General features: G+C 63.6%; 3 protein-coding genes across 3 annotated transcripts; all 3 read right to left on the reverse strand.

The window, feature by feature from the left end:
* Positions 1 to 353: 353 nt before the first annotated feature.
* On the reverse strand, positions 354 to 4,704 carry RSKR (ribosomal protein S6 kinase related). Its single transcript, XM_058037869.1, has 13 exons — positions 4,612 to 4,704; positions 4,323 to 4,330; positions 3,587 to 4,067; positions 2,861 to 2,944; positions 2,716 to 2,784; positions 2,505 to 2,574; positions 1,753 to 1,860; positions 1,578 to 1,618; positions 1,453 to 1,480; positions 1,181 to 1,270; positions 1,021 to 1,109; positions 841 to 951; positions 354 to 750 (listed from the first exon to the last, which is right to left on the reverse strand). The coding sequence occupies exons 1-13, from the start codon at positions 4,702 to 4,704 to the stop codon at positions 529 to 531; spliced, it is 1,494 nt and encodes a 497-aa protein (XP_057893852.1). The 3' UTR covers positions 354 to 528.
* On the reverse strand, positions 4,510 to 18,122 carry BLTP2 (bridge-like lipid transfer protein family member 2). The gene is made up of 39 exons (XM_058037643.1): positions 18,042 to 18,122; positions 17,280 to 17,409; positions 16,965 to 17,011; positions 16,494 to 16,656; positions 16,295 to 16,413; positions 15,890 to 15,950; positions 15,481 to 15,679; positions 15,208 to 15,331; positions 14,720 to 14,844; positions 14,567 to 14,634; positions 14,325 to 14,473; positions 13,969 to 14,087; positions 13,616 to 13,779; positions 13,244 to 13,508; positions 12,945 to 13,150; positions 11,695 to 12,790; positions 11,283 to 11,474; positions 11,002 to 11,204; positions 10,806 to 10,924; positions 10,511 to 10,731; positions 10,214 to 10,404; positions 10,029 to 10,128; positions 9,754 to 9,956; positions 9,168 to 9,462; positions 8,890 to 9,047; positions 8,593 to 8,799; positions 8,390 to 8,489; positions 8,013 to 8,195; positions 7,720 to 7,841; positions 7,488 to 7,643; positions 7,293 to 7,414; positions 6,832 to 7,012; positions 6,669 to 6,755; positions 6,456 to 6,566; positions 6,235 to 6,370; positions 5,893 to 6,017; positions 5,445 to 5,546; positions 5,230 to 5,364; positions 4,510 to 5,066 (listed from the first exon to the last, which is right to left on the reverse strand). The coding sequence occupies exons 1-39, from the start codon at positions 18,110 to 18,112 to the stop codon at positions 4,884 to 4,886; spliced, it is 6,738 nt and encodes a 2,245-aa protein (XP_057893626.1). The 5' UTR covers positions 18,113 to 18,122; the 3' UTR covers positions 4,510 to 4,883.
* A 1,033-nt stretch (positions 18,123 to 19,155) lies between these two features.
* SDF2 (stromal cell derived factor 2) lies at positions 19,156 to 21,160 on the reverse strand. Its single transcript, XM_058037628.1, has 3 exons — positions 20,980 to 21,160; positions 20,700 to 20,896; positions 19,156 to 19,973 (listed from the first exon to the last, which is right to left on the reverse strand). The coding sequence occupies exons 1-3, from the start codon at positions 21,158 to 21,160 to the stop codon at positions 19,686 to 19,688; spliced, it is 666 nt and encodes a 221-aa protein (XP_057893611.1). The 3' UTR covers positions 19,156 to 19,685.
* Positions 21,161 to 21,182: the final 22 nt, after the last annotated feature.

The following is a 21,182-nucleotide window of genomic DNA, read 5'->3' on the forward strand; positions in this document are numbered from 1 at the left end:
CGCGCGCCGCCGGTTTGAAAACCACGCGCGGCTCTGATTGGCTGCGCCGCGCGCGCGTCACCCCGCGGGGCGACCGTTGGGGCACGTCCACTGCCGGTGATTGACATGGGGTGGGCGTGGCCTCACCCATTGGCCACGCCCCTGCCGCACGGCGCAGCTCCGGTAGGGACAGACGGATGGACAGAAGGATGGGCAGGCGGATTTAGCTCCTCTTGCATCGCCTGCCCCGGGACAACCATCCCACACGGCCCCCAGACCTGCCCCAGCCCGCCCCGAGGGAGGTTGTCCGTCCCCGCTCCCCCGCCCCGGTGGTCCCGCTTTGCCCACCACGAGTCAGGGCAGCACCGCAACAGTGCCCGCGGCTCTCGGGTTTATTGCTCCCGCGGGGAGAGGTACAGAGCTGAGGTACCCGGGGAGGAGATCGGGGGGTACCCGGGTGACCCCTTGGGGACCCGGCCCAGCAGGGTCCGACCCGCTGCCGGGGTGGGGATGTCCCTGAGCGATGCCGAGGGTCCCAGCCGTGGTGGCTCAGCCAGGCCAGGGCCGGTCCGGGGGGGCGGCGAGGTCGTAGTCAAAGTCGGCGAAGGTGGCGGGGTCGGGTGGGGGCTGCTCGGGGGGTCGCGGGGCCGCTGCCACCACCACCGGGTCCTTCTGCAGCAGCTCGGCGTCGAAGGCCACCCCGCGGAAGAAGGGATGGCCCTGAAAGTGGTGGAGGTAGCGCAGGCGGTACAGGGGGTTGTGGCACAGCAGCTGCGGGCAGAGAGAGGACAGTGAGAATGGAAATCTCGGCATCCAGCCCAGGGCCCAATGGGGATCCCAAAATCCGGGCAGAAGGGTTACCTCGGCGAGCAGCCGGGCCAGCTCAGGGCTGAACTCGGGTGGGCTCTCGTAGCTGCTCTGTTTGACACGTTCCAGCATGGCCACATGGTCCCCCGCTGGAGCCACGGGGAACTGGGGGAGCACAGAGTGAATTCAGGGTCTCCCTGAGGTGTCCCTGTCCCCCCACCCTGCAGTCCTTACCTTCCCACTGGCCAGGGCAAAGAGCAGGACTCCCAAGGACCACCAGTCGGCTGCATGGCTGTAGGGCCCCCCACTCAGCACCTCTGGGGCTGTGGGGGGAGTGGGTGAGCACCTGGGGGTCTGTGCCCCCCTGCACAGCCCCCCAGAACAACCCCCTTACCCATGTACTGCAGGGTGCCACAGATGGTGTGGGCTCGCTCACCCCACTGCAGGTACCGGGAGAGGCCGAAATCAGTGAGCTTGAGGTGCCCTGTGGGGCCAGAGGGTGTCCCCATTGACAGGATGTCCCCATTGACAGGGTGTCCCCAAGGATGGGGTGTCCCCATTGCCAGGGTGTCCCCATTGCCAGGGTATCCCCAAGGATGGGGTGTCCCCATTCACAGGGTGTCCCCACGGATGGGGTGTCCCCAAGGCAGCACCACAGCCTCTTACCTCTCTCATCCAGGAGGATGTTCTCCATCTGAAATGAGACAGGCACTGAGGTGGCCTCTCCATGCTGGGGGTTCAGAGACCCCCCCCCACCCCATCCTCCAGCCCCCAGCCCCACTGCCACCCACCTTGACGTCTCTGTGCATGATGCCCAGGTCGTGGAGGTACACTGGGGACAAAACAGAGCCATCAGTGCCGTGTGTCCCCTCCCAGCACAGCCCCCCTCGGGGGTGGCTGACCCTGCTTGCAGGTCTCTGCTGCTGGGGACACTGGTGGCTGTCCCCAGCTTGGGGAGTCACTCACCCAGCACCAGCACCAGCTCGGCGGCGAACAGGCGGACGGTGGCCTCGGCCAGGCAGCCAGCTGTGCGCCACAGCGCGTGCAGGTCCCCCGTGCTGCAGTAGGTGCACACTGCGGGGACAGGTGACAGGCCTGAGTGACACCGGGGACACTGGGGTGGCACGGTGTGCAGAGGGGTCAGACACTGGGCTGGCACAGGGGTGCAGGGGGTCACTGGAGCCATGCACTGAGGTGGTGGAGGTGCTGGGGTTATAAAGGCAGCAAGGTGGCACAAGCACCTGGAGCACACTGGCAGCAAGGTGGCACAAGCAGCAGGGCAATACGGGCACTGGGTGACATACTGAGGTGACAGGGATGAGTAAGATGACATCAGCACCAGAGCCCTGTGGGCACTGGGAACACACAAGCACCTGGGACCACACAAGGTACCAAAGTGACCAAGTGGTCCTTGGGGGTCACACAGGCACTGGAGCACGCGAACCGCAGGCACAGCCATCAGGGCCGGGCAGGCACCAGCACTGGGGTGCTCTGTTCACCCCCACACTGGTCCCTGCCCCGCCGTGGCTTGTCCCCATCCGTGTCCCCACCCGTGTCCCCCCCGCAGGCCGCGGTGGGTGCGGGGCTGGAGGCGGCAGCCGGAGCGCCCGGCTGGCCCCGGGGCCGCGGCGGGGGGAGCGCGCAGTGCGGGGACACGTGTGCGGGCGGCGGGGACACGTGCGCGGGCAGGGGGGGCCCGCGGGCAGATGGTCACTCACTGATGAAGAGGTGGCGCTGGCCCTGCCAGCTGTCCCCCAGCCCGTGCACGAACGGGTGCCTGACCTGTCTCTGGGGACACAAAAGCGCACAGAGTGAGCGGCCCCCGGGCAGGGGACCCCGCTCCTGCCATCTCCCATCCGCAGCTCCTGGGGTCCCCATGGCCGCCCTGAACCCCTTCACGGGCTGGGGTCCCTCCCGGCCCCCCCTCACCTGGATGCTGACTTCTTCTTTGCACTGTTTGAGGGTGTCACGGCGCAGCACCTCCACTTTGGGCACAACCTGGGGGGCGAGGCGCTGTCAAGGGGGGGGACAAGGGCAGGTGGGGGCACCCAGGGGCCCCAGGGGCAGCACCCACCTTCACGGCGCAGACCTTCTCCCTCCCACAGTCCAGCACTTTGAGGATGGTCCCGAAGGAGCCTTTGGCCACGAAGCCCAGGATCTGAGGGGAGGAACGGGCTGAGCACGCCATGGAGATGGATTTGGGGCGCTCAGAATGGGGTCCGGCATGGGGTAAGGTGAGGGGCACGGAGCACCCAGAGCAGACGCTGGGGACCCAACAGAGACCGCAGCAGGATTCATGGGGACCCAGTATGGAGCACAGGGACACGGGGGACAGGGACACAGGGACACCAAGGAGGCAGCGGTGGATTTGACAGAATGCACAGAACCCTGCGGATCCTCGGTGGGATGCCACGCTCCGGTGGGGTGCGGGGGAACCCCGGTAGAGCACACCGAGACCCGGTGCGGGCACCTGGCGGCGGCGGGGATGGAAGGGGAGCCGGCGGAGCGGCCGGGGACGCCGGTAGGATGCGCAGGGAGCCGGCAGAGCGTGCGAGGGGAGCCCGGTGAGGCAGCCGGCGATGCCGGGATGGCGGCACGGGATGCACGGACGGCACGAGAGGATGCTCAGGGCGCTGGGGGACCCCGGTAGAGACGTGCAGGAAGCCCGGTAGGACGAGCAGGGACAGCGGTACGGGGTGCGAGGGGACCCGTTAGGGGACTGCCGGGACTGCCGGGGCGGGATGCACGGGGGAGCACGATCGGGGACCCCGTTCGGAGGGTGGGGGCTCCGGGACGGCACCTTGAGCTGCTGCTGGCGGGCGGAGGGGCGGACGGGGAACTCCGGCAGGAACAACGAGACGAGCTGCGGCAGCGGCCACCCGGGCAGCGGCGGCTCCTCGGCGGGGCCCCGCGGGGCCAGGGCGAGCCCCGGTACCGGCACCGGGACCGACACCGGCACCGACCCTGCTCGGCTCAACAGCGCCCGCACCCACGAGCCCACGGCGCGGCCCTGCGGAACCGGGGACAGCGTCAGCGAGGGGACCCCGGGGCGGGGGATGCCCGGGGGATGCCCGGGGCTGATGCCGCCGCACGCACCTGGGGGGGCCGCACCGGAGCCGGGGTCGGGCCGGGGCCGCTGCTCGTCGCTCCCATCGCGGCGCCGCCCGGCCGCGCCCCGGGCCCGGTCCCCGGTAATCGCCGCCTTACATAACCCCGCCGCCCCGCCCCGCCCCGCCCGCCGCGACCACCCCCCGCCCCGGGGCTCGGCGGCGGAGCTGCCCCTTGCACGGTGACACCCACCCGTGACCGATACCCCCCCATCCGGGACCCCCACTACACACCGGGGGGCTGCTCACCCACCCGGGACTGATCCCAGCCCCTCTCCGGGACCCCCTCATTGCACACTCTGCGGCTCCCCCTTCAACCTTTCCTTTTCTCTTTACACCCCACGTGCTGCAGCCCTGAGGGGATGCCTGCAGTCCCTGCAGTCCTCTTTATTTAAACTCATTCCTTTTCCAGCATGGCCCTGGGCTCACCGAGAGGACTGCAGAGGGGTGAAGGCACAGGCTGAGCCCAGGGGTGCCCTGAGCCCCAAATTGTGTGCCCTGAGCAACTGCTGGGGAAGGGCAAGGGGTGAAACCCACAAGGATGGGGGGCTGCCGGGCTGAGATGGGGCACGGTGCTGAGCCCAGCACTGCAGGGTGAGGCACTGACCTGAGCCTGTTCCAAATTAAAAACTCTTTATTTAAACTCTCTCCCGTTCCCCTTTTTCCCAGCCTGGAGCGATCCTGCTGCTTCACCAGGCCCAGGGGCTGGGCCCAGCACCCGCACAGCAGGGAGGGGGGGAAGCTCCCGGGGGCCCTTGGCACGAGGGTTCTGCACCCCACAAAGCAGCCCCGGAGCACCCTGTGCCCACATCCCCGTGCTGCTCCACCCCTGCCCCACAACAACGGGGCTACCGAGGGCCTGCACGTGGCCGAGCCCTCCTCGGGCACTGCTGGGCAGCACAGCCCCCCCTTCACCTTTGGGGTGTCCCCCCAAGTTGGGGGGGAGCACGGGGCACCCCAAGTCCCTTCCCGGCCTGCCGGGTGCTGCCGTCATTTGCGCCTGCCGAAGATCGACTTCTTGCTGGGGTTCTTCTCGCCCACGCTCAGCCCGATGAGCAGCCGAGCCTTCTCGTCCTCCTCCTGCTGCTGGATGGTCCCGTCGGATTTGTTCTCCAGCTTCCCCCGGGCCTCGGCGCCCGCCGCCGGCTTCAGGCGCAGCTTCTCCTTGATCACCTGCCCCGGAGTCAGGGGGCTCAGCCAAACCCCGGTGACAGCCTGAGCTGCTGAGCCAGGGCAGCTGCTCCCCACGCTGGGGAATGTGCCACCCACCCTGGGGTCACCATCTCCATCCTGGGCAGAGCAGCTCTGGCAGCCTCAGGGATGTGGTCCCACGTACCTGCGCCACCAAGGCTTTGCGGCTGTCCCTCTTCACCGCCATGGCAAAGTCCAGCCATGTCCATGTGTTGTTGTGGTACTCCAGGCACGGCAGCACCAGGTTCAGGTCACCCCAGTCCACACTGTTCTTCTCCCCCTGTGTGACAGAGGTGTCAAGCAGTGTGGGGATGATGGCCCACAGCACCCCAAGCACGTCCTGTCCCACTGGTCCCACACCTTGTAGCTGACACAGAGTGGCACCTGCGGGATCTTGATGTAGATGAAGGAGTTGTTCATGGCTGCACGCTCCTTCATCTTGTCGATGTCATCCACGGGATGCTGGGGACAGAGCAGAAGCCATGAGCAGAAGGGAAGGAGAAGGGACACAGCCAGGAACCAGCAGGGAAGGGACAGCCGGGCACTAGGCCACAGCATTGCTTCATCAGGGAGAGGTGAGAGCTGCTCTGGCACGGTGTTGGAAAAATGAGATACAGGGATCACATCAAGCGTGCAGGCGCCTGGTTGTAAAGGATGCAAATCCTTGTGGTGGGAGGGAGCAGGAGAAAGCAGACAAGCGTGGGAGGGAAGTGTGGGAGGACATGGCTACCCAGCGCTGCAGTTAAGGAAAACAGACTGGCACCACAGCAGGGCTCTCAGATTCCCCCCTCACGGCAGCAGGAGGTACCTCAGGTGCTTTTCGGAACGATCTTCTGACCCCTGATGTCCGGTTCAGTCCCTGAGCAACTCCCTTCCCTGAGCCCAGCGAGTCATCGGCCCCGATCAGCTGCCGTGGCTTCACCACGGGGATCCCTGGGGCAAACAGGGTGCAAGGTGGTGGTGGGGGTGTCCAGCCAGGGGTTAGCCATGACCCCAACCCTCCCACCACCTCCCTGTCCCACAGGGGAGACCACAAATCCCTGTTCCTCAACTCATGGCCGGACAGCAGCTGCCCGCAAAGATAATCCTGGACATGCAGCCAGAGCTGCTCAAGGACATCCAGAGAGGAGGGTGATCATGAGCCTCTCACCTGTTGTCACCAGCTTGGACTTATCTTCCTCATCCCCCACCTCCTCCTCCTCCACATTACGGCCAGGGAAGAAGAAACCCATCATTCTGTGGAAGAACTGGTGGGTGAGCTGGATGGTGAGAGGCACCACGTTCACCTGTGGGAAAGTGACATGTCAGAGCCAGGCACACATTGCCTGCGCCCCACAGAGAACCTGGCACCTCCCAGCCCAGCCCTGGCACCTCAAAATGCTCCTTGATGGAGATGCCTCCCACGGGAGGCCGGACCTTGCTGAAAATCCTCAGGGCCAGCTGCCGGCCAGACTGGCAGGAGCTCTGGGGACGCAGCACCACCTGCAGGGAAGAGGATGGGTGGCTGGGGTGAGGACAGGCCACTCTGCCGCACCACGTGGGTCCCCAGGGTGATGCAGAGCTGCTCCCCCAGCTGCCACTTGCCTTGTACACAGCGTTGGGCAGCAGGTTGTTCATGGTCACCCAGCCCAGTTCCAGCAGATGCTCGGCCGTGTCATCCGACTTGTTGACCTGTGCAGACAAAGCCATCAGCTCCCACTGTCCCCATGCCCAGCTCAGGGGCTGTGGGCACTGTCCAACTCCACACCTTGCTGTAGAGGAAGCGCTGGAGCTCCAGCTCAGCAATGCCCAGCTGTCCATCCTCCTCTGTCAGGCGCCAGCGTGCCTGGGCAAAGTAGAACTCAGTCCTGCGTGCCACACTCACGTCCTCCGGCTGCTTTCGCAGCTCCATCTTGTTGGCTCGCTGCAGCTGGAAGTCCTTGAAGCACCTGCAGCACAGAGGAGAGAGCTGGGATGTGGGAGTCCTAGAGCAAGGGGGACACAATGCTGGGGAAGGCTGAGATCATAGAATCAGAATGGTTTGGGTTGGACATCTCCCACTGTCACAGGTTGCTCCAAGCCCCATCCAGCCTATCCTTGAATACTTCCAGGGATGGGGCAGCCACAGCTTCTCAGGGCAACCTGTGCCAGTGCCTCACTGGGAAGAATTTCTCCCTAATATCCAATCCAAACTTAGTCTCAGTTTAAAGCCATTCCCCCTTGTCCTACCTGATCAGTATGTTCAGCTCCTCGCTCTCCAGCTGCAGGTCAGCTTTTTCCTGGCTCAGCTGCTGCTGCAGCCGGTGGTTCAGGTCGAGCAGCACCTCGTTTTTGCCGTCATCCTTCAAGGACTGAAGGACAGACAACCCTCAGCACCCTCTGCCCTGGAGTGTGGATCCCAGGGAGCCAGGGATGCGGGCTCACCTTCATGTTGGAGTACATCTGCTTCTCCAGCTGCCGGATCTGGGCCACGTGCTGCCTCACGGCCTCCTGCAGGTGTAGGATACTGCTGCGCTGCTCCTCGGGGTTGCTGGAGATTTCCAGCTGGAAACGCACCCTCTGCTTCTTCTCACTGTGCTCCTGGGCATAGAACAGGGCAAGGTTAGGCCTGCCTGGGTGCAGGGAGTGGCACGGACACCTGGAGCCCCGTGGGTACCTTGCGTTTGGGCTCCACGTGCAGCAGCAGGTTGTTGACTATGTCGAGGATCATGGCATACTGTGCGGGGTTGGTGGAGATCTCTAGGTCGTGGTGGATCAGGGTGAAGGTGTCCACAGCTCCTGTAGGCATACAAAGGGCAAGTGGGGCCTCAGCATGGCCAGAAATGTCTTGGGGACCCCTCCTGTATGCAGCCCTCTGACCTCAGCAGGGCCAAAAGAGATCACCCCTGGAGTTAGCCATGGGTCAGCCCAGAGCTCTAACCCCACAGCACACTGCCTGGCTGCACCCACCCTCCTGCTTCTTCAGCAGATCCTCCTTCTCCTGGTTGGCAGGGGTCTCAGGGGGCTTTATCTGCGTGGCCAGCTCGGGGTCGATGTCGTGGCTGTAGCTGATGTAGTACATGCGGCAGCTGCAGCGAGAGATGATCCTCTGCACCTGCTGCGTCTGCTGGGCTTCCGAGGGCTGATTCCAGTCTGGGGACAGGCAGAGGGACCACAGTCAGAGTGCCATGTCCCAGCAGAGTGGGACTGCACAGTGCAGGGCTTGGAGCATCAGCCACCTCCTGAAGCCACACAGGGATGGGACAGGTGCCCTCAGCTCTACCAGCCTTGGAGTCACACCCAAGTGGGACTGGGGTAGGCACAGCAGCCAGGGCTGTGGGCAGTACCTGTGGTGGTGCTGACCATGCCCCCCACTGCTTGCCCGCTCTCCATCAGCTCCTGCACTGAGTCCAGGCTCCGCTGACGATGCTCCTCAATATTTTTCACCTGAGGAAGCAAGGAGGGACTGGCTGTCCTCACTTTCCCTGGCTTGGCCAGGGCACTGACAGCACTGCCTGCGCCCCACGTAGCTCACCCACCACACACTCACCTCCAGCCAGAGCTGGCCATGCTCCCCCTCAGAGGGGCTGCTCTCTGTCGTGGCAAAGTACTGCATGCCATCCAGCAAACAAGTCCAGGATGTCTTCTGCTTCAGAGTGTCTCCATACCAGGCAGGGTGGTGCTGGCACTGCAGCAGCTGTGCCTTCGCAGCGGACACGATCACACAGCCCTCCGTCTCTGCACCACGCAGAACCATCTGTGGGGAGAGAGACCCCAGGGGTCAGATGGACCTTTCTGGGGCAGGCACAGCCCCTGTCAGAGCCAGGCTGAGGGGACAGGCAGGTACCTGGCAGTTGACCAGCTCGATGAGGCAGTTGCGGTTGTAGATGTCGTCGGTCTGGCAGGCGGCGATGCCGCAGAGCTGCTCGCTGGCCCCCGACTCCTCTTCTGTGAAAACCACGAACTTGTCCGTCTCCTCAATGAGCTTCTGCAGCATGTAGGCCCCTGGGGAAGGAGAAAGGTCAGTGCAAAGCTGTGGGGGGGGATGTCTCACATGTACAGAATGAAAACAGGCATAGCTTTGAGCTGTGGGTTTCCCCTTGCTCCCCTCCCGGCTGTGCTCACCCCCTGAGGAGGCTCTCTCAGGCCGGCCGCTGGTGATGGGAGCGGTCACTCTGGCAGGGATGGAGTGAGCAGAGAGGGGGCCACGCTTCAGCTTCTTGGCCTGCAGCTGTGTGTCGATCTTCAGCCCCTTCAGGGCCTCTGTGGACAGGTTCCGCTTGAGCACAGCCGCTTTCTTGTAGCCATCGTAGAGGCCGAAGGCGATGTCCCGGTTCATGGTGGTCCAGGACGCCCGCAGGTCCACCAAGTGCAGCTGATGTGTGTGGAAACCATCGTCCCCATCACGCAAGGGCAGCTCCTGGGCACAGAGGGACAGTGCCTCAGCACAGCAAAGCCACCCCTGGCCCTGCCCAGTGGCCTTGTGCACTGGGATTAGGAGCCCTGCCAGCCCCTCAGGCATAGCATGGGGATTAGAGCCCAGACCACCCCAGCGACCACAGCATGGGCACAAAGTGAGGTGCTTGGTAGATTGGAGACTCTGAAATTCTCTCTCTTCCCCAGCCAAATCCCTTCCCCACTGCACCCAACAACCAACATCCCCTTGTGCTGGAGTTGCCACCAAGCTGCTGTGCCCTATTTGCAGTGGTACCTCCTCAGCCGTGCGGTTGCTGTGCCGCTGGTAGGTGAGGGAGGACAGGCTCAGCAGGTGGGTTTTCTTCACCAGGGTGTCGAGCTGGTGGTCAGCGTTCTCATCAGAAGTGGAGGCCATGAGGTGCACGGTGACCTGGCTCAGGTCACTCACCATCTGTGTGATGCTCCACTCCGAAATGAGGCGTCTCATCACCGTGCCAGCTGGGGGACAGGGACAGGGCTCAGCCAGGGCCCTGCTGTGCCTGCAGTGCTGCTGGCAGGACTCCCACTCACCTTGTGGGATGAGCCGCTGTGTGCCCCGAGTGAAGATGTGTCCCTGGCAGCATTCCACCTGGATCCCCCGCTGCTGGGCAAAGGAGGCCCAGTAATGCACCTGAGAGGGAGCAGAGAGCAGGAGCTGAGAATCCAGCAGAGGCAGAGCAGGGAGGGAACACCAGATTTCCAGCCCTAGGGATTACCTGCAGCCGGGGGAAGAGTGCAGTATAGGACAACTGCTTGTAGTGCTGTCCCAACTTCTTCTTGCTGGGTTTCATGTTGTTGAAGAGCTTCCCACGGCAGATGGGCCGTGTCACGCTGGTCCACGTGGCCCAAAAATTCTGCATCCAGCGGAGGGTGCTGCTGTAGAGCAGGATCCGGGGCTGGGAGTACTCTGAGAATATACCCACCATCAGCCAGCACCATGGGGCCAGGACCCAACCCACAATCAGCATGCCCTGCCCTTTTCCCCCAAGGATCCCCAGGATGCTGTCAGCCACCTTTACTGGGTTGTGTCAGGTCCATCCGGATGGAGAGGTTGAGGTTCTCGGAGCGGAAGGCACGGTAGGAGTCATACTGCTGCCCCACTGGCACCTCGGGCAGGAACTCGGGGGAGCGCAGCACCACGCCGTGGTGGTCATGGGGGTTCCCATGGCACAGCCACTGCAGGTCCAGCGTCATGCACAGGTCAGGCAGGTGCAGGAAGCAGCAGTCGTCATATCTGAATGCAGAAAGAGATCCCAGTCACCCCCCAGCACTGGTGAGGGCCCCCCGTGCTCGTGGCCCCACACTCACTTGGAGGCTGTCCGGACGTTGATATCCAGGTTGCCCTTGAAGACAAACTGCCCGGGCTTCCAGTGGAAGGAGAGTTGGCTCCATTCCCAGTGCATGTTCTCTGTAGTGTTGTAGGGGTCCTGCAAGGGCAGGTGTGAGGAGAGGCAGGTGTGAGCTGACCCCACACCATGTTGCTCCCCAGTCCAGCAGCACCCACCTCGGTGGCCAGCTGGTGCAGGTTGGCCTGTTCAATGTCCATGTGCCAGTTTCCATGGAAGAGAAGGCGGCTCTTGTCCCACCAGGGCAATGGGGCACTGGGGTCCTCTGAGGGCTTGGTGAGGAGATCCACACACTGGCCGATCAGGGTCCAGGCTGGGTCCCAGCAGGGCCCCCACACGATGGTGTACTGGGAGATCACAGCTGGGGACACAGAGGTTGGCTCAGCCATTTGCCCTGTCCCTACCCCACCACAGACCTCCCCATTCCTCCAGGTCTTACAGTGAAAGTCATGGTAGAACTTCAAGGGTGGCATGTTCCTCTCCACCGTGGCGTCGCCCCAGGGCAGCCCCAGCTTGAGGAGCTGGCGGCGCCGGGAGCAGGCCTGGCCACACTGCTCGGCCCCGAGCAGCCGGCCCGAGAGCTGCCAGTTCCGGATCTCAAACAGGTACCGGGGGTAGTCACGGATCCGCACTGCAAGGGGAGGAAGGGCTGAGGGCTGGGGCAGCAGAGAGACAGGCAGCCCCCCACTCTGGGACACAGTAGGAGCCATCGTCCTGTCACATCTCTGCTTCCTTCCCACTCCCTTTGAACCTCCAAAAATCATCTTCCCTCCCTGGTTACGCACCACGTGGTGCCAGGCCACATAGCCACTGTGCTATCCCCCAAGGGCACCCCCCACAAGGCAACTCACCAAAGAAGCTGCCAACTGTGCCCTTCATCATGCGGCACCACTGGGTGACCATCTCCAGACCCTCTGTGGGGAACGGGCTGACATCATCCATGTCCCTCATCTGCTCCAACACACGCTCCGTGCCATGGAAGGACTCATCAGCCATGGCCACCAGCTCCAGGTGGGCCAGAGTCCAGGTGAGGAGGGCTCTCCTCATGGGGGTGTTGGCGTAGAGGCGCCGCGAGCGCTGGATGTAGATCTCGATGTTCTTCTTCTCCAGCGAGGCGTAGAGCTCCTCGATCTTGCGGGCAGGCAGCAGCTCCCCGTGCTGCTTGCGCAGCGCAGCCACCTTGGCGTCCAGCAGCTGCAGCCGCTTGGCGCTCTCCTTGCTCTCGTCCTTCATCAGCTCGTAGTTGTCTCGCAACTTGACCTCAAAGACGTCATCCAGGAAGACCCAGGAGAAGTGGGTGACTTTGAGCAGGAGGTCGGGGGGCAGGGCAGTGCTGGAGGGGCGCCCAGGGCGGTGCAGGCCCTTCAGCCACTTCTGCACGCCCACAGCAGCATCCAGCGTGCGGGAGAAGTCGTACTGGTAGGGGAACTCGATGGTCACGCTGGCGAAGGAGAAGGCCCAGCCGCGGTTGCGGAGGGTGCGCAGCGTGGGGAAGGCGTCGCGGTGCCGCACGACCTCCTCCAGCTCCGGCAGCAGCTTCACCTCCACCTCCTTGAAGCTGAAGATGCTGTGTCCATCAAAGCCAGCGGCCAGCTCGGGGCAGTAGCCGTGCAGGGCGCCGCCGTGCCAGCTGACCGAGGTCCGTTCCGCAGCCAGGCTGATGTAGTTGGCCTCAGAGACAAAGGCTGTGAGCTTGGCAGAGCTCAGCTCCAGGGACAGTGACAGGAGTCTTTTGGGAGGGGGCCCTTTTGGCTGGAGGGGCGCTGGTGACTCGGTAGGGGTGGCTGGGTGGGACACGGGGCTCTCTGGGGGTGGGGAGGGAAGCGTCCTGTGGCCGAGGGCGCTCCGCAAGGCTTCGTGGCACTGCAGGGTGGCCAGGGTGTGATGGTACAGGTGCATGTGGTCAGGTGGGCTCCACAGCACTGCCAGCCCCTCGCCGCACTGCACCTGCACCAGAGACAGTGAGCAGGCACCACGTCACTGCCAGGGCCAGCACAGAACGGCCCCGTCCTCCCCACAGCACCTTTCGTGCCAGCCAATCCTCCCCCTGCCCCATCTACCCCAGAACAGGACAAAGCAGTGGTCCAACAGCCAAACCAACCTCCAGGGAGCGGATGCTGCTGTGGTAGGTGACACAGAGCACGGAGACGTTGGCCACTGGGTTGGGGATGGCAGGAGCTTTGCAGCACGGCTGCATTTTCTCAGTGATGCTCTTCACCAAGGCCAGCACCATGCCCTGGACGCTGAGCGTGCAGCTCTCAGCACTTCCCAGGACAGTCAGCGTGTCCAGCCGCAGCTCCAGGGCACCTGGAGAGACAGCAGGTCAGTGCTGGAGGCACAGCACAACATGCCAGGGTTATTCCAGGACAGCCATCTGGGATCAGCTTGGATGCTACTTACCCACTACAGCTGAGAGTGTGAACAAGTTCACGTCCTCCACCTTCAGATCCACCTTCCAGAGCAGCCCCCAGGGCTCGCTGGAGGCAGAGGGCGGCTGCTTGGCAAGTTCAGCCCCATCAGGCTTTGGGCAGAACAGGGGCAGGACCCTGGCCAGGCACTCGGTGCAGGTGTCAGACGACTCCACTTGCAGCCCCCGGATGGTGCAATCCAGAAAGAGCGTATCCGACTGGGCACTGGACATGCCCAGGGGCTGGTTGTAGCTGCCCTGTAGTACAAACAGGATGATCACTCTCAGGCTGCAGGACATCCCTGTGCCACCCACATGGAGTCTGAGACTGAAAGCCCCCCTTAGTCCCTCAGTTTGCCCCTCACCTGGAGGTTGAAGGAGTCGAGGATGAGGGCCTCTCCCCACACGTGCATGTTGGGGGGATGTGGGGCACGCTGGATGTGGGAGTCGTTGCCCACTCGCCAGCACAGGTGGTCCACAGCCACCACTGCTCGCTGGTGCACGCTCTGTGGCCGCAGGTGCTGGTAGTCTGTGGGCACAGACGAGGGGGAACTGCAGACAAGGCTCACCCAAACATGGGCACCCCAGACACAACCAGGCAGGGATCCACAGCCCCTGGCCACACACACATGGGCAGCACCACCTTCTCCATCCCCACCCTGCTGCCTCTCTAGCAGACCCCAAGAAGAGCCCAGCACGTCCCTGATCCAGCCTGTACCTGCAGAGATGGAGTTGAAGCCCAAGGCGAAGGGTGGCGTGTCCCCCAGCTGCACGGACACGTTGACATTGGACAGCGAGGCACACAGGATGATGGGCGCTAGGATTTGGGGATAGCTCCTGCACAGACAAGCAGGGATGGGCTGTTACTGGGAGCTGTGTGCCACAGAGCCTGGCAGGGAGCAGGCCCAGAGGGATATCCTCCCTGCAGAGGCTCCCTGATCACCTCCTGACCAGCCTCCCCATCCCACAGGTGGTGCACAGATAAGGTGCTGAGTGCCCAGGCACCATGCCAGAGCGTGGCCAGCAAGAGGAAACAAGCTGTGATACCAGCAGCTGCACTGAGGCCAAATTTACCTTCCCTTGTGCCCTTGGCTGGGGACAGGCACCGCCTGGCACCTGTATTCCTGTGCCAACAGCCCCAGCCAGTGCGAAAACTCTTGGTGACGGTAGTGGATGATGCAGGTGTTGAGCAGCACAGCAGCCGAGAGGTCAATGGCTGTGACCTAGAGCAGGGAAAGGGCCAGGTGGCAAAAAACTCATGCCAGGAGCCAAACCAGCCACCCCCAGGGGACAGAGTGTGCCCAGCGCTCGCTCACCTGCACACTGGTCTTCAGGGAGTTGAGGCACACGATGCGCTGGCGGCTCTGGGACAGGAGAAGGCCATCTGTGGGGACAGAGGAGCACAAATGAGGGGTGGCAGAGGGCAGTGATGGCAGCCCTGTCCCATCAGTGCCCTCCTGGCTACTTGCCCTCCAGGTGGAGGTCTACACTCATTTGGTCCAGGTCTGAGGTGGGCGTGAAGTTGCGCAATGGGATTTGCTCCTCCTCACGCTGATATAGAAACTGCAGCAGCTTCAGGCTCCAGGTGAGGTGCCTGGAAGACACAGGGAGTCACTGCCAGGAGGGAACTGCACTGTCATGTCCTCCACTGTCATCTCCTTGTCTCTCATCACCAGCTGACCAGCATGCTGGCGTGGACAAGCACAGCAGCCCAGCTGCAGCACAGCTCAGTGCTCTCATCCCATCGCCTGAGGATCCTGTCAGCTGTCCTACTGGAGAACCAGCTCACGTGCCTTCCTCCCTCCCCAAGAGCCCAGCTCAGTCCTTCCCACTGGAGTGGGCTCTAGGACTCACTCTCTGCAGTCCAGCAGAGCCAAGGGACAAGAAGGGAATGGCACAGTTGTCCCCAGGTTCATGTCCCCAGCATTACTTTGGATTCAGACAGCCTGCCCCTCACCTCTTCTGGCTGTTCATGGACAGCACCATGCTGGTGTTCTCCAGCTTCATCTCCACCCTCCTGGGGATGAGCTTCAGTGTGTCCCTGCTCAGCACAGACAGGGATTTCGAGGGCTCCCCTGGGCCTGCAGAAGGACAGACGGAGTCACGGGAAGGACTTGCCCAAACCCCCACACTGGGGGTGATCCCACAGCCAAACCCTCTGGCTCCAGTGCAACCATGGGGACCACCAGCCCCTGCCCTGCCCCAAACTTGTTCCTGTCCTCATCCTGACCTGTGCTGGGCTCTTCCCCCACGCTGCTGTGCTGGGCCCCAGCAGTGACGTGGTGCAGGAGGGGGCTGCAGAAGAGCCCCTCGTGCAGCTCTGCCTGCAGCGTGCGGACGCAGAGCCGGACGCCCACCAGGCGCCGCTTGCTGCTGATCTCCAGGGACAGGGAGAGAGCCAGGGCCAGCTCTGCCAGGCACGTGTCATCCTGTGCACAGGGGACACAGCAGGGAGCACACAGGGAATCACACAGTGCCCTCCCAGTGCCTGCTGCAGGTGGAGAGCAGGGCACAGCAGAGAGCCCAGCGCCTGCCAGCATCACCCAGCCTCGGGGACACCTGAGACAGGTCCTCAGCGTGTCCCAGAGAGGCATTACCCAGGTTCCAAGTGTGGCATTTCTCCCTCATCCAGCACTCACCAGCTGGCTGCTCCTGAGGACTTTGCTGTTCACCTTTGTCAGGCTCACCTCGCACGTCAGGCTGGGGAGAGCAGAGAACAGAAGGAGGATGTGGGTCCTGCTGCTGCCAAAACAAGTTCCTGCCCTCTTTCCTGTGGGACACAGGGACCCCCAGGTCCCTGCTCCAAGTGTTCCCAAAAGCAGAGCATGCCCTAACTCCATGCACGCCACATTACTGAGAGAACACACAACTCAAGCTTCCTGTGACAGGAAAAGGAACCAGGCCAGCCTCAGAGGAGGTTAATGCGTCACACCACAGGTGACATGGGATGCTGCTGAGTGGGACAGAGAGAGGACACACACAAGGCTGGGCTCAGAGGAGCTTCCCTGCCCTGGAAGCAGACAGGGGTACGAGCACAGCATTACCTCTTCCCATTGCCATTGAGGAGGAGACTTGTCTGGCTGGCCTGGATGTGCCAGAGAGACTCTGAGGTGGCCACGTGCAGAACCATGATGTTGATGGAATCCATGTGGATGGAAAAGAGCTGGGGGGAAGGTGCTGCTGTGAGGGATATCCGACAGCAGCGCAGCCCACAGCAGCCTCTCACAGCCCACAGTGCCTCACCTGGCTAAGGAGCCTCAGCAGGGAGGGTTTGAGGGTCAGCTCTGCCTTGCTTTCATTTCCATCAGCTTCTCTGGGAGCCTCTGGGACGGACGGCTGGAACCCAGGGCCTTTCTGGAGATCCGTGCGGATTCGCACCTCGCCAAAACACAGCTCAAAGTAGCGCCTGGGGAGCAACAGCACAGGCAGCTCTGACAGGAGCTCACACTTGGCACACCTGGCCCTGGCACCAGGGATTCCCCCTACCCCAGGGACGCGCAGGACCAGCACAAGGGCACCCACAAGATACAGTCACACGACCAGCAGAAGGGCAGCCACACTGTCACCTCCAAGTGTGGGTCACTCCCTCACAGAGCTGACCACAGGGCAATAAGGATGGCAGGAAGGTGTAAAGGCAGCAGGATGGCAAGCAGGGCGAGGGGTGAGGCAGACCCCCAAGGGGAGCAGGCAGGGAGCTGGGGAGGGGGCACGTACGGCAGCTCCCGGCTCAGCTTGCTGGAGATCCAGATGTTGTCGATCTCCTGTAAGGACACACAGCTAGGTCAGAGAAGAAACAACTTGGCTCTGCCTTGTGATGCTCATCTCAACATTCCCACTCCACCCCCAGTGCCTGGGATCATGCAAGGAGCAGCCAAAACCCCAAGTCTGGCCATGGGAGGAAGGGACTGGCACCAGCCATGGGGTTGTTCAACAGAAGAGTGGCTCCATGGATTTGCTGCCAGCCTGGAAGTGACAGCAACCACCTCCCTGCCTTGTCTGGCAGTGACCACCCCTTGCCCAGGTACCCACCACAGTCTGCTGCTCCCGCTGGAACTTGAGGCTGATGTTCTGGGCCCAGAAGAAGCCAAAGGAGCCGATCTTCAGCTCTGCATGAAGCTTCTGCCGGCACCAGGTGACAGCCAGGCGACATGCCAGCCATCTGTGGGGACAAGGGGAAGGCTAGGGTCAGCCTCCCCATTGGGGTTGGGGTCTAGAGATGCTCTTTGTCCTTTGAGCACCAGCTCCAGCATCCACAGCTGGATAGGAGCTCCAAAGGACTCATGGTGGGAAACAGACCCTACAGGACCATCCCCAACAATCCCTGACAGCCCCCTCCTAAGACCAGACACCTCCACATACCCCTGGCCCCCATGCCCACCCCTGTGAGCTCCTCTGAACTTCTCCAAGCCCCCAAGCCTCTAACACCAAGCTCTACAACCCCCCAATCCCCTGCAGGCTCACCTCCCAGTCATGCGACCCCCCCAATTCCTCCAAGCCCTCTGTGTCCCCTTTGCTCCCTTCCCCCAGACCCCCAACACCTCATCCCCAGCCCCGCACGCCCCCCGCACCCCTGACACCACCCCAACCCCCCTTCACCACCCCCAAAACTCCCCCTAAACACCCGCACGCCACCGCCAGCCCTGCGGCCTCCCCTCGACCCCGCCAGCTCCTCCCAGCGCCGCTCAGCCCCACCCGCCGCGCTGCCGCCCCCCACTCCGCTGTCCCCCCGCTGTCCCCGCCGTGCCCCCCGCCCAGCCCCGTCACCCGCTGTCCCCAGCGGCAGGCCCTGACCGCGCCAGCAGCCCGGCGAGCAGCGCCACGAGCACCACGGCGAGCAGCGCGGCGGGCAGCGGCGGCGGCATGGCGGGCACGGCCCCGGCGCGGCCCCCGGCCCCGGAGAGACCCCCTCCCTCCCGCCCGCCCCTGCCCCGGCCCGGCCCCGCCGCCGCCGCCGCCGCCCGTGGGGCCGCCCGCCCGCGCACCCCGAGTGGCCGCTGGGAGGGGCGGGACGGGGCGGGGCCCGGCGGGGACAGCGGCGGCCGCAGCGCCCCGCCAGGGCCGCACCGGCATCGGGACACGGCGATGGGGACACGGGGACAGCGGGATGGGGACACAGGGACAGCGGCGGCCGCAGCGCCCCGCCAGGGCCGCACCGGCATCGGGACACGGGGATGGGGACACGGGGACGGGGACACGGGGATGGGGACACGGGGACAGCGGCGGCCGCAGCGCCCCGCCAGGGCCGCACCGGCATCGGGACACGGCGATGGGGACACGGGGATGGGGACACAGGGACAGCGGCGGCCGCAGCGCCCCGCCAGGGCCGCGGGACACGGAGATGGGGACACAGGGACAGCCGGACAGCGGGATCGCACCGGCACGGGGACAGAGGGACAGCGGGGTGGGAATAGAGGGACAGCGGGGACACCGGGATGGGGACAGGGATGGGGACAGCAGGGACACCGGGAAGGGGACAGAGGGATAGCGGGGACATGGGGATGGGGACAGGGATGGACTGCAGCGGCACCAGCATGGAGAGTGCAGGGACATCAGGACAGCACAGGGGTGACACCAGGGCAACACCGGCATGGGGACAGCAAAGACACTGGGAGAGCACCGGGATGGGGAGACAAATGACACGTGGGCAGCACCAGGATGGAGAAAGGAGTGGTATCAGAACAAGGACAGGGGTGGCACCAGGATAGGGACAGGAGTGACACCAGGTCTGGCACTGGGATGGAGTGAGGAGGGTGACACAGCAGGTCCAGCACAGAAATGGAGTGAGGAGTAGGGCACGTCACACCAAGTCTGGCACTGGGATGGAGCAAGTGCAGATGACACCAGGTCTGGCCCCCTGTGCCAGAACATCCCCTGCATCCCGCACACAAACAGCCACACCACAGGGCAGAGTTCAGCGCTTTTATGGCCCCAGGTCCTTGCAGGGCATGAGGAACAGTTTGGGGTACAGCAAGGGGTACAGCTCCCAGGGACAGCAGTCCTTTAAGGGCAAGGTCCTTGGACAGAATGGGCTGCAAAGGGACAGGGTGGAAGCTTGGGAATTTGTTTTCGGTCAGGTCTGGATGTTGGGCTTGGCTTGTGCTAATGTGGGATCTTCAGACCTGCTTTGTGCCGACCTAGGATGTTGAGCTCTGTTGTGGGTCAGGCCTGGACATTGGGATGTACTTTGTAGTGGTTTTAGGATGTTGGGAGCTGCTTTGGGTCAGATCTGGACGCTGGGGCCTGTTTAGTGTCAGATTTGGAACAATTAAATCTGCTCCACTTTGAATTCAGGACATGAGGATCTGCTTTGTGCCGGGGCGCTGTGTCAGTGGTGCGTGTCAGTCCCAAGGTGGGGACAGGAGCCATCCCCTGGCCTCAGCAGTCCCGAACACAGCAGGGCAGCGCCCAGAAGCTCAGCATCAGTCTGTCCGTCCCTCACAGCTCGGCGTGGTGCTGCTCCATTTGGAATGCCTCGCTGGGCTGCATGAAGATGCCCTCCATCACCTTCCAGTAGTTATTCTGGCTGGAGGCGGCCATGCCGTGCACCTCCTTCTGCCCGTGGATGGGCCGCCCGTACTGCTCGCCCGTCACCGAGAGGAAGACGTCGGTGGAGGTGTGCTGGAAGCGCACCTCGTCCTCCCGGGCCCAGTAGGTGCCACTGCACACCACGGTCCAGTCGTCCAGATAGTCACCCTCGCCAGCCTCCCCAAAGGCACTCACCTCCTGGGGGGAAAGAACAGCTCGTTTGGGGCCGGGATGGAAAAATGGAAAAATGAGGTGGGCAGAGAAACCTGGTTGTGATTGAGGCTCTGGTTGGGATTCAGGCACTGGCAGGGCACTGGGGAGTTGGGAGGGAGTTGGGAATAAGGTGGGACTGGCAGGGACCCAGCTGGGATCAGGGAACAAGGCAGTGCTAGTAGGGACTCAGCCTAAGGAGAGACCCACTCTGAACCGGGGAACAAGGTGAGACCGGTGGGGACATGGGGGACACATCTGGGGCCAGGAATTAGGAAATGCTAGTAGACACATGGGGGATCTGGTCGGGATTCAGGCACTTGCAGGGCACTGGGGAGTTGTGAACAAGGTGGGACTGGGCAGGGACCCAGCTGGGACCAGGGAATAAGGCAGTGCTGGTAGGGACCCACTCTGAACTGGGGAACAAGGTGAGACCGGTGGGGACATGGGGGACACATCTGGGGCCAGGAATTAGGAAATGCTAGTAGACATATGGGGGATCTGGTAGGGAGAACCTAGGAGAATGACTGGGGAATAAAGTGGGGCTGGCAGTAACATGGGGAACGAGGGGACCCCAGACGGGATGGGCAGGGACAGGAACAACCCAGCAGGGACTCAGGGGACCCGCCAAGAGCCGAGTGACAAGGCGGGCCCCATCACGCCCAGGGAAGCCCACCGAGCCCAGGGACGCGGGCCGGTGATCCCGGCCGGTACCTGGTTGCTGGAGAGCGGCGATGTGAAGCGGTGGCTGTGCAGGTTGCGGCCGGTGCCCAGGTGCGTGAGGCGGATGGCCTGCCCGCAGCGCACCGGCGTGCCCCGCTGGCACACGGCGGCCGTGCGGCCCCGCACCCGCCAGTAGCTGTTCCCGTCATCCGCCGCCGACACGCCGGTCACCGACTGCTGCCCGCTGCCTACGGAGGAGAGAGAACCACCATCACTCACACCCAGCTCAGCCTACCGAGGAAACCGAGGCGGAGGGGGGCGCGCCCGTTACCGGAGCCGTAGCGCACATCGTGCGAGTGCAGCCGCACGTTGTGCCGCACGTTGAGCAGCTTCACCACGGAGCCGCAGGTGACGGGCCCGGGGTCGCCGCGGCCCGCCGCGCCCAGCGCCGCCGTCAGCAGCGGGAGCAGCAGCCGCAGCAGCGGCACCGGCGCCCGCCGCGCCGCCTCCATCCCGCAGGAAGCGGAAGCGCGG

Source organism: Melospiza georgiana, chromosome 19 (assembly GCF_028018845.1).
Source record: "Melospiza georgiana isolate bMelGeo1 chromosome 19, bMelGeo1.pri, whole genome shotgun sequence".
NCBI classification, from domain to species: Eukaryota; Metazoa; Chordata; class Aves; order Passeriformes; family Passerellidae; genus Melospiza; species Melospiza georgiana.